The sequence below is a fragment of the Carettochelys insculpta genome, chromosome 32 (genome assembly GCF_033958435.1).
Source record: "Carettochelys insculpta isolate YL-2023 chromosome 32, ASM3395843v1, whole genome shotgun sequence".
Lineage (NCBI taxonomy): Eukaryota > Metazoa > Chordata > Testudines > Carettochelyidae > Carettochelys > Carettochelys insculpta.
This window is the reverse complement of record NC_134168.1, coordinates 10,632,335-10,648,277: the sequence shown is the minus strand read 5'-3', so window position 1 is coordinate 10,648,277 and position 15,943 is coordinate 10,632,335. Positions and strand designations below refer to the sequence as shown.

General features: G+C 47.4%; 1 protein-coding gene across 1 annotated transcript; it reads left to right on the top strand.

Moving 5' to 3' along the window:
• The first annotated feature begins 3,346 nt into the window (after positions 1-3,346).
• Positions 3,347-4,309, top strand: LOC142005095 (olfactory receptor 52B2-like). The gene has a single exon (XM_074982788.1). The coding sequence runs from the start codon at positions 3,347-3,349 to the stop codon at positions 4,307-4,309; it is 963 nt and encodes a 320-aa protein (XP_074838889.1).
• The last annotated feature ends 11,634 nt before the right edge of the window (positions 4,310-15,943 follow it).

The window sequence follows — 15,943 nt, the reverse complement described above, 5'->3', positions numbered from 1 at the left end:
CATCAGTGGGAGTTGACCCATGATTTTACTTGTGTGCTTGTGCTTTGGTCAGGTCAAGGCCTCAGCGCCTGAAGGAACCGGGAGGAGGTATCTTGCCAAAGAATGAAGCATGTCTTGCTCCCATGCCATGAGGAACTGAAAGTGACTCCACAGTAGTGACTGTGAAACCAGGGTAAGGGATAGAAGAATCAGTCACGTGGCTGTTTTAACTGCCTTCATGCTCACCATGTGAGCTCAGAAAATGGCTGTAGCAAATGTGGAGGTGCCATTCTTCTGTGGAGATGGACAAGAGGAGGTGCACGTCTTGCTTACCCAGGGCCAGAACCATCCAACCATCATCCTTCTGTAGGACTGGAGACATTGTGTAGCAAGAGAGAGTTTCTGGATTTATGGTCCAACCTGACAGGCAGCTGGCACACAAGGAAGTGTTTTACGGTAGCTCTGATGTAGTCTTTTATGCTGCACTTCATCTTCTTCACTGTGATATTGTTATCATATGATTACGATAAAGTCATAACACAGGTTTTAGAAGATGAGTCATGTGAGGTGTCATTGGAGAAGTTTTGATTTGCTGAACAAGATTATCCTGTTTGTATCTATGCACCATTTTGGGAACTAAAGTTGTATGTGTAATTTGATTCTGGTCACACCTGGGCAATGCCCACTAGGCTAGATGTTTCAGTCTGGACAGCTGGTTAGCACGGTTCTGTTCAAGACAAAGAAACAAAAGGCTTTGGGAGAAACTTATCTTCCACCTGGTGAGCCTCCCTGAGAATGCACAACTCCCAGTGGAGCTTTGAAATGTGAATCCTGCCATACGCTAAAGCTCTATAAGACATGGAGAGCCTTCATCTTATTTTTTTCATGGCCCCTGTCATGGCTCCTTCCCCACTCTAGCAAGATAAATGAAGAAGTGGGGGCCAGCAAAAGTACCTCCAAAACCTCATCTACCAGGTTTTCATACAAACTTCCCCTCAAAAATCCTAAAAACCCTTTTGGGGTTAAAATTTTGGGGATAAAATTCGCTGGCACCACCCAAGTAATAATAAGGAAACCAGGGAGAGACGACTTGGGAAATCTCAGCCCAAAAGTAAAAACCAGGACGCAAACATTAACCAAAACCAGCTTAATAAAAAGAAAAAGAGAGAACTTTTATTCTTCCAACACTATTGGTGCTGCGAGCCTCATGGCTAGATGGAAGAGTCACAAAGTAAAACACATGGGGAGTCTCCACCCTGGGCCAAGAACTTTGTTACAAGGAGAGTAAAAGAACATTTCTGAAAAGTGCCCAGATATCAGACCCCACTTCCCAAACCATAAAACAATAAAGCCCAACGGATCTAGCTAAACTCTACCTACTTACAGAAGATTGGAGGGGCTGTTCTTGGAGAGAGAGATTCTGTGTCTCTCTCCCTCATGGTTGGAAAAAGAAAAAGGAAGAGAGAAGAGAAGAGGGAGGAGCCAAAATTCAATTCTTACCTACATTCCTAGAGGCCAACCCCACCTGGCTAAGGAGGTGAACCCTTTTACTCCCAGGCTGCTGGCTAACCCTCATGATCATGAAACGCCCCCCAAATCACAGACAGTGCTGCACAGGCTTTGGCCACACTGGTTGTGATTTCTACCTGGAGGTCTGAGATAAGACATAGAAAATAAGCTTGCAACCCAAAAGAAAAACCTACCCTTTTGTCTGCCCCTCCCTGAGGCAGCACAGAAAAACCTACCCTTCTGTCTGCCCCACCTTGAGGCAGCACAAAAACAAAAGAACAAAAACAAAGAGCAAAAAAGAAGAGAAAAAAAAATTGCAAAGCTTGCAGCACAAAAGAAAAACCTGCGTCCTTTTGAAAATCCTGGGTTCTCAACACCACTGCCACCATGTCATGGCTTCTTCCCCAGTCTAGCAAGATAAATGCAGAAGTGGGGGCCAGCAAAAGTACCTGCAAAACCATATTTACCAGGTTTTGGTATAAACTTCCCCTCAAAAGTCCTAAAAAAACTTACATTTTGGGGATAAAATTCGCTGGCACCACCCAAGTAATAATAAGGAAACCAGGGAAAAACTACTTGGGAAATCTCAGCCCAAAAGTAAAAACCGGGACACAAACCTTAACCAATACCAGGTTAATAAAAATTAAAAAAAACAACTTTTACTGTTACAACAATATTCGTGTTGCAAACCTCATAACTAGATGAAAAAGTCAGAGAGTAAAACACATGGGGAGTCTCCACCACGGGCCTAAAACTTAGGTACAAGAAAAGTGAAAGAACATTTCCAAAAAGTGCACAGACATCAAATCCCACTTCCCAAACCATAAATCAAGAAAGCCTAACGGATCTATCTAAACTTTCCCCTACTTACAGAAGATTGGAGGGCTTGTTCTTGGACAAAGATATTCTGTGTCTCTTTCCCTCATGGCTGGAAAAAGAAAAAGAAACAAAGAACAGAAAAAGAAAAAACCAAAATTTAATTCTTACCTACATTCCTATAGGCCAACCCCACCTGGCTAAGGAGGTTAACCCTTTTACTCCCAGTCTGCTGGCTAACCCACATAATCATGAGAGCCCCCCAGACAAAAAGACTGCTGCAAACAACAGAGGGTCAAAGACCAAACTGGGGGCAAGTGCTTGATCAAGGCTAAAGCAATTTCTAGCCTCTGCATGAAAACCGTGGGGATTCCAAGACATAAAGAAAGTGCAGCTTGTGTCTTGAAAATCAGCAGGAGGGCTTGTACCATTAGCCAGGGTGAGAATTTCCTTGCTAAGTTTTCTGTTTTGATCTATTTCCTCTCACTTATGATCATTTAAAATCTATGTTTTCTAGTTTGTGTACTCGTTTTTGCTTTCTCTCAATGACTGAGTTGCATTGGAGCCCAAGGGAAAATCATAGCTCAGGGGGAAAGTCACTGTATACTCCTCTCCAAAGGCAGGGAGGGAGGGAATTCTATGGCCCGATGCTGTATGGTTCTCAATGGCACATAAGGCGGTAACATTTTTGGTTTATCCTCCAGCAGGGTTGTGAGTCTGGGAAGCTTGGAATTAATTTGGCTGCGGTCTCCAGGGGCTCATATAATGGCAAAAAGTTGTGTCCATACCTGTGCAAATGCTGGTGAATTAGTAAGACCAGGAGCATGTCTGTACCTTGTTCCAGAAACACACGGTGGGGGGGGACATGCTGGTGGGTCAGAGGGCTCGGTGGCATCTCACTTCCCAGGTGGCCTCCCAGAGGCAGCCTTCACTCTGTCACCAAATGCATTCCAGTCCTAGCTCACACTTGAGTTCTCACTGATTTTCACTTTTGCTGTTAGCTCCTGGAAATGGCATAAAAAGCTCCAAGGGATGGTACACGATGCCGGCCAACAATCAGACCTATTTTGCCCCTGTAAGCTTCATCCTGACCGGCATCGAAGGTACAGAGGAGTCGAACATCTGGATGGCCATCCCCTTCTGTCTGATGTACATTGCAGCACTTTCTGGCAACTCTCTCCTGCTATTCATCATCGGGACAGAACGAAGCCTCCATGAGCCCATGTACCTTTTCCTCTCCATGCTGGCCACAGCTGATCTACTGCTATCGACCACCACAGTGCCCAAGATGCTGGATCTCTTCTGGTTCAGAGCAGGGGGAATTTCTTTTGCTGCCTGCCTCACCCAGTTGTTTTTCATCCATTTCAGTTTCATTGCCGAGTCGGCCATCCTGGTGGCCATGGCATTTGACCGGTATGTTGCCATCTGCAACCCCCTGAGATACAGCACTGTGCTAACCAAGGCTGTGATTGGTAAGATGGGGCTGGCCATTGTCACAAGAAGTTTCTGTGTTGTTTTCCCTGTTGTCTTGCTGGCGAAGAGACTGAAGTTCTGTAGGACCAACCTCCTGCCACACACCTACTGTGAGCAGAGGGGCATCGCCCGGCTGGCCTGCGACAACACCACAGCCAGCACGGTGTTAGGCATCGTCATGGCTATGTTAGTATTTCTGTTGGATGCTGCACTCATTGCTATGTCTTATGTGCTGATCCTCAGGGCCGTCTTCCGGCTCCCATCCAGCAACGCCCGGCTCAAAGCTCTGCGCACCTGCAGCTCCCACATCTCTGTCATACTGATGTTCTACCCACCCTCCCTTTTCTCCTCTTTTGCATACAGTTTAGGGCACATCCTCCCTGGTTATATTCTCAACCTCCTGGCCCATCTCCACCTGCTCCTTCCTCCCATGTTAAACCCCATTATTTATGGGGTGACAACAAAAGCGGTGCTGAATAGGGTGATCAAGGTGTTTTATCGATGCTGCGGCAGAAGCTGCCTGCTGAGCTAAAGGAGGCAACAAAAATATTTTGACACTTAAAAATTAAAGCCAGATGTTCATTTGCACTGTAGGGGTTTGTACCTTTGGGCTTCTAAAGTGTAAGCTTGAAACCGTGTCTCTGTCACCAATAAAAGTAATTTCCCCATCCACTGTAAGTCTCTGATCTCCTGAGACTGACATGGCTACAATGACGCTGCTCCGGAAGACGCAACTGAGAGCTGCCGGAGGGGTACAAACATTAAATCCATGTGCCTCTGAAGCTTAGGAAGGGGGAAAGGGTCCAAAGAACAATTCCAGAAACTCTGGGCCTTACCGTGGCTGTGAGTAGTCAGACTGCCTCAAAGATGGTACAGGTTGAACCCCTATCGTCCTGCTCTCTCAGCCGGTAACACGCACGATTTCGCATCATTTTAGTTAGCAGGATGGCCACGTTCCAAGGGTGGGGCCAACTTTCCTGCGGTTGCACAGTTCTTCACAGCCACCTGTCCTGGCTGTCAGTGTTCTGAGCTGTTGTTTAGCTGTGATTTACCCCCAAAATGCATTGTAAGAGCCCAGCAAGCAGTGAAAGCTTTGGTAATGTGCAAGACAAAATTGACCTCCAATGGTGTAGCAAATTTTCTCATTCAACACTGGTCAGGTCGTTACGGTGCCAGACTTGGGAGGTTCAACCTGTAATTAAAACCATATCTCATAGTAATGCTTCCCTTCGGCTCCTACCAAGAAATAATGCTGCATCTTATCACCTCAGGGAAATGAGTGCAAACAGGGCCTGACGTGCGAAAGTGGAAAGTGTGGTTAACCACCTGATCAATTCACAAATAAGAAAAGTAGGGAGGTAATTCTTCTGCTTTATTCCAAACAGCCAGGAGATGTGGAACAGGAAGGGAAATGTTTACCAATAGTTTGTCTCTACCGGGGACTGAGAAATGTTTCTTTGTTTTTCAGACATTCAACAGGCCTACTGGCACCAGCAGGGTTGCACTAGTCCAACAAAAATTGTGTTGTGAGTTCTGTGCTGGTTTTGTGTTATTGCTGTTATTTTGGTGGCTATTGTACAAGGGTGTTTATCACACACACCTTTAGGGAACATGATGGGCCTCAGGTGAAGCTCCTACCCCCCGGGTGAGCCTTCCCGGGAACTCCCCACAGAGCCTGTAAATAACAGCAGCTGTGAGTCTCCAGGGGCAGGTGATGAAATCCCAGAACTCTGGGCGCCATGTTAGGAAATCGGTGTTTTTCCACCCGCTGGTCTGAGACCCAAGACTGGAAACAAAGCGTTCCTGCCCTGCGCTGAAGCTATAAATGGGAGGGACTCAGCTCCTCACTTCCTCTTCACGGCCCACACAAGAGCACTCCTGGAAAGAGCTGAGAAAAAAGGTTAAACTGGGGGGAAGGGCTGGACCCAACTAAAGGGATTTCAGCCTGTCTGTGGGCACCTGAGAAACCCAAACCGTAAATCAGCTGCAGGTCGTGCCTGGCCATTCTGCCAGTTTCCTGGTATCAGCAGTCAGGTGAGAACCTGCTAATCCATAATCCATCTAACTGGGGCCTTACACTCACTGTGCCTCTTGGTGGGTTTGCCCATTAACCTGCTTCGATCTGTTTACTAGCCCAGAAAATCAACCGTTAGTAGCAAGTGAATGTGGGTGCAGTTTAACCTAAGCCGTGTGTCTTTGCATGGAATATCGAGGGCAGAATCCCAGCCGGGTCACACACCTGTGGCTAATCCTCTGCACGCAGAGGGAGAGGCAAAGCCGGTTACAAGCTCCTCTGGGTCGGTGCTTTGAGCAGGGCTGGGCAGGGCAGTCGCAGTTCCTAGGCAGGGAGCTGGAGCTTTTCCTTTCTTGGTTACCACCAGAGCTGCTCAGAGACTCTGTGTGTAACTGCAGCTGGGCGTGTCCCTGCCTGAGCGAACACAAAAGAAGACTGGAATTTTGGTCCTGTGGCAGCTTAGGGGTCTTCTTAGCCTCCGTTTGGTACCAAAGAATTCAGACTGAACTGGGAGATTTATCTCCCAATTGGTTTCTCCTTGTGAGTATTTCAGTTTTCCTCTTTTTGTGAAATAAACCTGCCACTGGTCCTTTTTTTCTGTTATTCCAGGAGCTCTGCTCAGCTCACACATCCCATCAGCAACAAGAAGTCTTGTGGCACCTTATAGACTAACAGATGTTTTGGAGCATGAGCTTTCCTGGGCAAAGACCTGTTCTGTGGCTCATCCTTATCCTCCAAAATATCTGTTAGTCTATAAGGTGCCACAAGAATTCTTGTTGTTCTCAAAGCTACAGACTAACATGGCTCCCTCTGCAATACTTATCCCATGAACACAGATTTCATTTGAGATCAAAAGGACTCTCTGAATTAATTTCCATTCAGATGAGACTTTCCCTTTCTTCTATTGCTTCATCTTAGGGATCAGGAATTCTTTGGACTCTGTTATGTTCAGTTTGGAAGCAGTTCTTTTCCATGCAAGGGAATGACAACAAAACAGCCCAAGATGAGCAATAAAGCCCAGCCAGGCAGTAGGAGAGCAGAGCTCCATTTCCTGTGGGCAGTGAGGACTCGCAATGGGAGGAATAACTGGAAAATATATGGCAAAGGTTATAATCGTAGCTCAGAATATCTGAAGGAAGGGTGAGGACGAGGGTGCAGCTGGCACTAGATGATGGATGGAAAAGGTAACACAGCACAGTGACAATGAAGTAATCAGATTTAGAAAAGATGAAGACCTGCTCCAGCATGTGCCAAGTCTGAAAGAACATCACTGCTTGTCCAGCCCCAGGGGAAAGAGAAAAAGTTCAGTAGTTCAGAGCAAAACATGCAGAATAAGGAGGAACACACGGATCTCCAGTTCAGAACATAGAGGATCAGACCCAAGGTCCATATACTCCAGTGTCCTTTCTTCTGACAGTGGCCAATGCTCGGTGCCCCGGAAGGAATGAATAGACCAGGTGATCATCAAGGGTTCAGCTACACTAGGAACTAACTTCAAAGCTAACTTTGAAGTTGGGGACTACATTGAAGTAGCCAGCAGAGACTCTACACACATTTTCTATGACTTCAAAGTTAACTTCGAAGTAGGGAGCCCAACTTTCAAGCCTTTACTCCATTCCAAGTTCAAAGTAGGGTGTGTGTAGATGCTCTACTTCAAAGTAGCTTACAAAGTTACAAAATTAGCAACTTTGAAGTTATTTTTGTGGTGTAGACACAACCCAAGTGATCCATTTCCTCTCACCCATTCCCAGTTCTGGGCAAGAGTGATTTCCATCCCAGCTCTTCTCCATGAATCAATCCAGTTTATTTGCGATCTGTGTGTGCACTCCATTATTCACCACATGTGTCCGATTGCTTGTAGAATTGTTCCAACAAATTCAATGGTCTTTCTTCAGTGTGTGTGTGTGTGTGTGTGTGTGTGTGTGTGTGTATGTGTGTGTGTGTGTGTGTGTGTGTGTGTGTTTTCTAGATTTCTATTTGCACTTCTCTCAGTGATCCTTTTCCGCTTGTGGGGAAGCCAGAGCTGGATCAGGTGCATTGCAAGTCAGTGGTTACAGCAGCAGGCAATAAGGACTTATCAACAAGCGATACAGGGAAAAACAAGCAGGTGATTGCAGATTTACGGGCTCTGATAGCTTTGCATTAACATCACGTCTCGGCTACTTCTCTTTAAACACGTATCTATGTTCTTGTTCATAGCATTTGGAGACATAACAGCCTCTCTCTCACACAAACGCACACGCTCACTCTCTGTCTCTCTATTTTATCTCCGTTTGTTGCTCCCTCCTGTTTTCTCTGGGTCTATTTTCATTTTATTTCTCTCTTGAGGAATTTTCATTTTTATCCCACTTTATTTCTTCGTATGTGGTTAGATGTCAACATCACTTGTGCTCACGTACATGAAAGGAGGCTCGTGCAACTTATCCTGCTGTAACTGAGATGAGCAAGAAGCTGAGACAGACGCACAGACAAACAGGCAGACAGACACCCTCAAAGACAGACAAACTAACACAAACGTATATACATGACGGAGGACAGCTGGACAGACTTTCATACAAACCACAGGCTGTTGAGTCTTTTGGTGTATGTCATGGGGGGGATGTCTATACAGGTTGAATCTTTCTCGGGTGGCACCTTTGGGAACTGTCCGGTGCCGAATGAGAGAATTTGCCAGACCACGGCAGGTCAATGTTGTCTAGCACGTTACCAACACTTCCTCTGCTTACGGGGCTCTTGGAAAACACGTTGGGGTAAATTGCAGCTAAATAACCGCACAGAGCACCGAGAGCCAGGACTGGTGGCTGGAAGGAAATGGATGGGACCACAGGAAACCTGGCTACAACCACGACAAGGGGTCATATAGATACATAAAATCACGCCGGGTGATGGATTTTGCCGACTGAGACAGTTTTGGATTATAGAGGGTCAACCTGCACTTCACCTGGGCCATGAAATTCCCAGCTCCAGTCTACCCCTAGACAGACTGAGCACCTGGGCTAAAAATAGCAGCGTAGCCTTGGCAGCACAGGCGATGTGCCCAAGCCCAAGCCGATCTGAGAGCTCAGATAGGGACACAGTGCCTGTCCCACACTGCCGCTTGTGCTGCCCTGTTCTCACCGCTGCTATTGTCAACCCCTCGTTTGCTCATCTGCCTCAGCTGGGAACTTAACCTCCTGGCTGCAGGGCTAGTGGGTCACTTAAAACAGCTTCCACTGCCCAGTGGGGGATTTTTCATATGTCCTCTCCATTTGGAGAAATGACAGGACCACAACGAAGCTATTTCTAATGCCCATGTTTGAACTCGGAATAGCTCTCGCTTGCAAGCCAACGATCTCTGAGTTTTGTCTTCTCCAAGTCTCACTGCAGCACAGATACCAGAAAGATGTGTTGGAATCCCGGCCCCACTGTGGGATTTCAAGTGCAGCAGAGGTTGAGGGAGAGACAAGGGAGACGGGAGTAATTCAATGGGTTCCTGTGCTCTTGTTCTGACCATATTGAAAGCTCTGCACATGTCTTCGACTCTCGACAACTTCGTTGTTGCAGTGGAGAGAAGTTGCGATGTGAGGTTTCTTCCAGTACAGCTGACAGCACAGCCTGACCGTGCGCGCTCCATCAGTACTTCATGGTTTTCTTTTTCCAGATATGCACCATGGCAAAAGCAGAAGGAAGAAATCAAACAGTCATCGTGGAATTCATCCTCTTGGGATTCGGGAATGGCCCTGAGCTGCAGCCCCTTCTCTTCCTGCTGTTTCTCGTGACCTACATTGCAACTATGGCTGGGAATGGCCTCATCATTGTGCTGGGTGTGTGTGATCGGCACCTTCACACCCCCATGTACTACTTACTAGGGAACTTGTCCTTTCTGGAGATCATTTACACCTCCTCCTTCTTGCCCAGGCTGCTGGCCAGTCTCCTGACTAGGGACACACCCATTCCTGTTAAGGCTTGTATTGTGCAATTGTGTTTCTTTGCTTCCTTGTCCACTGTAGAAACTGTGCTGCTAGCGGTCATGTCTTTCGACAGGTATTTAGCGATATGCCATCCCCTGCATTACCGTGCTCTGATGAATGGCCGGGTGTGTGGCCAGCTGGTGGCAGGGTCCTGGATAATCAGCTTTGGGTTCTCCATAATAGGAAACACTTTCTTGTGGGAAATGCCATTCTGTGGTTCCAAAGAAATTGACTATTTCTTTTGTGATTATGCACCCATCATAAAGCTGTCCTGTGAGGACACCCACACTTTGGAACTGCTGACATCTGTTATTGCTGCCATAGGGATACTTGTACACTGTCTGCTGACTGTGACGTTCTACAGTTGTACCATCGCCGCCATCGTGAGAATCCCGTCCACCACCGGGAGGCAAAAGGCCTTTTCCACCTGCTCCTCTCACCTCATTGTGCTGACCGTTTTCTATGTGTGCATGATCAGTGTCTATGTGGTTCCAACAGCCAACACGCCCAAGGCCCTACAGAAAACGTTCTCTGTGTTCTACATAGTCCTGACGCCCTTGATCAACCCTGTCATCTACTGCCTCAGGAACAAGGAGGTCCAACAGTCCCTGCGGAAAGGGATTCGTAAAGTGGTTGCTTTCAGAAACCAACTGTCATGAGTGAACGTCTGTAATGGGGTAAAACCAGGGATGGGGGTTCTCTGTTGTCCTGCTGCCAGCTGAGCCCCTGGGAAAAGAGAGGGATCTTTTGACTTGAATTAGTTACCTGCAGTGGGGGCTCCTTTTTTGTGTGTGGCCGGGAGAGGAAGATAGAGATGTTTAAGCCTGAGCAGGGATTAATGAACCCAGTAAATATCCAGGCCAGAGCGAGATCTGGGCATAGAGATATGAAAGGTGAAAGGAAATATTTGGTCAGGTTGTCATTCACTTTGGCCTTGGTGTGGGACTTCTCAGGTGGGTTTGTGCCCCCCCAGTCCTTTGTAACTTTTTAACAGCATCCCATGGAAGTGATTTTCTCTGTGTTTATCTACCCCCTTTTAAAAGATGCTTTATAACTAGTAAGTCTGTGTTATCATTTTGTTTATATATTTCATCTTTTGTTTTGTGAATAAATTATCATTTTTAAGGCAATGATTTGATCCCTCTGTCCTCAAGAAGAGTCTGCATATAATTATGGCAAAGACTGAAAAGTCACCTATGAGATTGTCGCTGATTTTTTTTTTATGCTCTCTTTTAATTGGGGGTTAAGAGCTTGGTGTTATCCCAGAGGGAGACATCCCAGGTTTGCCTTCCTGGGTTTTAAAATGGGTTTTTTTTCACTTGTGGGGTGGCAGGTACCTCCCAGGTTCAGGGAATCTATGACCCTGGAGGGCTTTTAAGCAGCAGTGAATAAACTCAAATGAATGGGAATCACAGAATCCTAGGGCTGGAAGGGACCTCAGGAGGTCACCTCGTCCAGTCCCCAGCTTCAGGCAGGATCAACCCCAACTAAGTCATCCAGCCAGGACCTTGTCAAGCCAGGACTTAAAAAACTCTAGAGATGGAGAATTCCCAACCTCTCTAGGTAATGCCTTCTAGTGCTTCACCGCCCTCCTGCTGAAGTAGTTTTTCTTAATATCCAGCCTACTCCTTTCCTTCTGTAACTTCAGACCATTGCTCCTTTTTCTGACATCTGTCATTACTGAGAACAGTTTCTCTCCATCCTCTTTAGACCTCCCCTTCAGGAAGCTGAAGGCTGCTATTAAATCACCGCGCAGTTTTCTCTTCTACAAACTGAATAAGCTTCAATCCCTCAGCCTTTCCCCATTGGTCATGTGCTCCAGCCCATTCATCATTTTTATTGCCCTCCTCTGAACCTGCTCCAGCACCTCCACATCCTTTTTGTATCAGGGGACCCAACACAAATTGGGCTTCACCAGTGCCAAAAAGAGGGGAACAACCAATTATCTAGATCTGCTTGCAATACTTCTCCTAATGCACCCAAACATGCCGTTAGCCTCCCTGGCAACAAGGGCACACTGTTTCCTCATATCCAGCCTTTCATCCACCATAGCCCCCAGGTCCCTCTCCGCTGTACAGCTGCTTAGCCAGTCAGTCCCCAGCCTATAACTATGCTTTGGATTCTTCCATCCCAAGTGCAGGACTCTACACTTCTCCTTGGTGAATCACACCAGATTTCTTTTGTCCCAATCCTCCAATTTATCCAGGTCACTCTGTATCCAGTCTCTCCCCTCCAACTTATCTACCTTTTCCCCTAGCTTCGTGTTGCCTGCAGACTTGCTAAGGGTGCAATCCAGTCCTTCATCCAGGTAATTAATAAAGATGTTGAACAACACCGGTCCCAGAACCAAGCCTTGGGGCACTCCTCTTGAAACCGACTGCCATCCAGATATTGAACCACTGACCACTAACCGCTGGGCCAGACCATCAAGCCAGTTTTCTATCCATCTTATTGTCCATGGATCCAATCCGTACTTCCTTAACTTATGGGCAAGAATGTTGTGGGAGACTGTCGCAAAAGCTTTACTGAAGTCCAGGTATATCACGTTCACTGACTTTCCCATGTCCACGGAGCCTGTTACCTCCTCGAAGAAGTTAATCAGATTGGTCAGGCATGACTTGCCCTTGGTGCATCTGTGTTAACTACTCTTCATCACTTCTTCTCTTCCAAGTGCTCCAAAATGGATTCCTTGATGATCCCCTCCATTATTTTGCCAGGGGTTGATATCAAGCTGACCGGTCTAAAGTTCCCTGGATTGTCCTTCTTTCCTTTTTTTAAGATGGGCATTACATTTGCTTTTTCCACTCATCTGGCCTCTCTCCCAATCTCCAAGTCTCCAGAGATAATGGCCGAAACCTCGGCAATGACATCTGCCAAGTCTCTCAGTACCCTTGGGTGCATTTAATCCAGACCCGGGGTTTTTCTGTACTTTTCATTTTTCCAGGTAGCTGTTAACTCATTCCTTCCCCACTGATGGCTGCCCTCCACCTTCCCATTCTGCATTGTCGAGCACTGTATGGTCGGAGCTGTCCTTGTCCATGAACACTGAGGCAAAAAAAAAAAAATTGAGTACTTCAGCTTTTCTTACATCATCTGTCACTAGGTTACCTCTTTCACCCATTAACGGCCCCACACCTTTCCTGATAACCCTCTTATTTTAACATGCCTGTAAAAGCCCTTCTTCTTACCCTTCACATCCCTTGCCAGCTGCAGTTCCAGTTTATTGAGACCTTATGGCTGGGTCTACACGAGCCCTTTCGTTTTGGAAACAAACTGAGAATTTAAAGGGGAAGATCACCCTATGTTTTAACTAATACTATTTAAACAATCTCCTGAATACTTACAGGCCCAAATCATTATTTTAGGACATGTGAGGTTGGCAATACTGTGCAGGTCAGTGACTTAATCCTCTTTGTGTTTTTTTAATTAGTGGCTGGATTTGTCCCTAACAGTCAGGCCATATGATGTTCAAACCTCACTGATCTTCCTTGGGGTTTGAACTCTTCAATCCTCTGGCATTTTTAAAAATCTCAACTTTGGATGACTTGTGTCAATAACCTTATTCTTTCCACGTGTGTGTAACTGACTCCGCACCCTTAAGAAATCCCATGTGAGAGGAAAGCTGTTGCAGTGAAATATGGGCTCAGTCTTCAACACTTCGCCCAGTTTGCTTTATGTTTTTTTGGTAAATCCCAGGAAGCCAGAACTCCCAGAGCCACCTGCTGTTCCCCCTCTTTGGTTCCACTGGTTCCAGTTCCAGGAGCCACCTGCTGTTCCCGCTCTTCCCGCTTCCCGATCTACATTGTCACCCTAGGCAGGACTGGCCTCGGTGCAGTTCTGCTTGTGGCTGATCTGCTCTGTCACACTCACATATGCTTCTAACTCGTGAACTTTTACTTCTTGGAGACCAGCTACAGCTCCTCCCTCCTGCCCAGGATGCTGATGGAGCCACACACCGAGGGATGTGGTGCATTGTCCCACGCCGGGCTGCATTTAGAGCAGTGACACAGAGAAAGAAGGAGTCTCCTGTGCAGCCTGAGCTGAGAACCAGCTGGCTTTCAGCCCAAACTGTGACGTGTCCTGCACTAAGCTTCAGAGGTTGGGATGACCTGAGAGCCAGTTTCAGGTGTGCTGGCCCCAGCGCCAGCTCTGCCATGGGTGCAGGGGACATGGGACCATTGCTGGGCCATAGAGCTGGTCCCAGCCCTTTGCTGAAATGCAGGCTCGGCTCTGGCTCCAGGAGGCTTGGCCACAGCTTCAGGCAGGGAGCCACTGGGGCTCAACCCAGGTCTGAGTGGGAGAAGTGCTGTGGGCTCTTGGGCTGGGCACCTCTCTGGGTCTGGCCCTGGGGTGGTGATGAAGTTAGGGGGTAGGATGCTGACTAGCCCTGGCTCCAGCTGTAGTGGGGGAGAGGAGGTGCAATGGGGGCCAACCCTGGCAACAGCCAACGTGTGGGGGGCACGAGCCCAGCTGAGAGGTGAGTTGGGGTGTCCCCCATGGCAACCCTTCCTCCCACAGCTCTCCCTACTCCCCGGGATATGGAACTGCTCCCAACTATCCCCCCCCGTCCCCCCGCAGAGCACTGGGAAGCTGGGGATGAGCCCTCCAGCTGGCTGGGCTATGACACGGACCAGGCCTGGGGTTGTATCTGGGACTGGAGCTGGCCTCAGCCCTTCTACCCAAAGACCCATAGAATCACAGAGCTGGAAGGGACCTCAGGAGGTCATTGAGTCCAGCCCCCTGCCCAGCGTTGGATCACCCGCAACTAAGTCATCCCAGCCAGGACTTGTCAAGCCGGGACTTTAAACACTCTCTAGGGCTGGAGATTCCACCACCTCTCGAGGTTACACATTCCAGTGCAGCTAGAAGTCTTGTGACACCTTTTATCCTAACAGAGATTTTGTTAGTTCTTTTAGTTAGTTACTTATTATATTTTCTGTTCGGCTGGACGGTGCCACAAGACTCCTTGCAGTTCTCAAAGCTACAGACTATCACAGATCCCTCTGTGATACATTCCAGTGACTCAACACCCTCGTGTTGAAATCGTTTCTCCTAATATCCAACTTACTCCTCTCCTTCTGTAACTTCAGACCATTACTCTTTGTTCTGCTGTCTGTCGCGCCTGAGAACAATTTCTCTCCATCCCTTTTAGAGCTCCCCTTCAGGAAGTTAAAGGCTGCTGTTAAATCACTCCTCAGTCTTCTCTTCTGGAAAATAAATAAACCCAAATCCCTCAGCCTACCCTCCTAGATCATGTGCTCCAGCCCTTTCATCATTTGAGTTACCCTCCACTGAACCCCCTCCAGTACGTGCACATCCTTTGTATACTGGGGGTCCCAAAACTGGATGCAATGCTCCAGATGTGTCCTCACCCGTTCTGAATAGAGGGGAACAACAACCTCTCTAGATGTGCTTGAAATGCTCCTCCTATGCACCCCAGTATGCTATTGGTTTTCTTGGCTACCAGGGCCCACTGTTTACTCATTTCCAGCCTTTCATCAATTATAATCCCTCTGTCCCGTTCTGCTGTACTGTTGCTGAGCCACTTGGTCCCCAGCCTGTAACAATGCTTGGGATTCTTCTGTCCCAGGTGCAGGATTCTGCACTTCTCCTTGTTGAACCTCATCAGATTTCTTTTGGCCCAATCCTTCACTTTATCCAGGTCACTCTGGATCCTGTCTCTACCCTCCAACTTACCTACTTCTCTCCCTAGCTTGGCATCATCCACAGACTTTCTGAGGGTGCAATCCCATCCCTTATCCAGGTCATTAATAAAGGTGTTGAACAACACCAGCCCCAGAACTGGGCCTTGGAACACTCCTTTTGAAACCAACCACCATCCAGATATTAAGCCATTGACCACTACTCGTTGGGCCTGACTGTCAGGCCCGTTTTCTACCATTCTTATAGTCCATGGATCCAATTCATACCTGTTCAACTTATGAGCAAGAATGGTGTGGGAGACGGTATCAGAAGCTTTGCTGAAGTCAAGGTACATCTGACTTCCTCATGTCCACAGAGCCATAGACGATCGTCAGATTGGTCAGACAGAACTTGCCATTGGTGAATCCTTGTTGACAACTTTCAATCACTTGTCCCTCATTCAGGTGCCCAAAATGGATTCCTTGAGGATCCCCTCCATGATTTTCCCCAGTACTAAGGTCAGGCTGACCAGTCTATAGTTCCCTGGATTGTCCTTCTT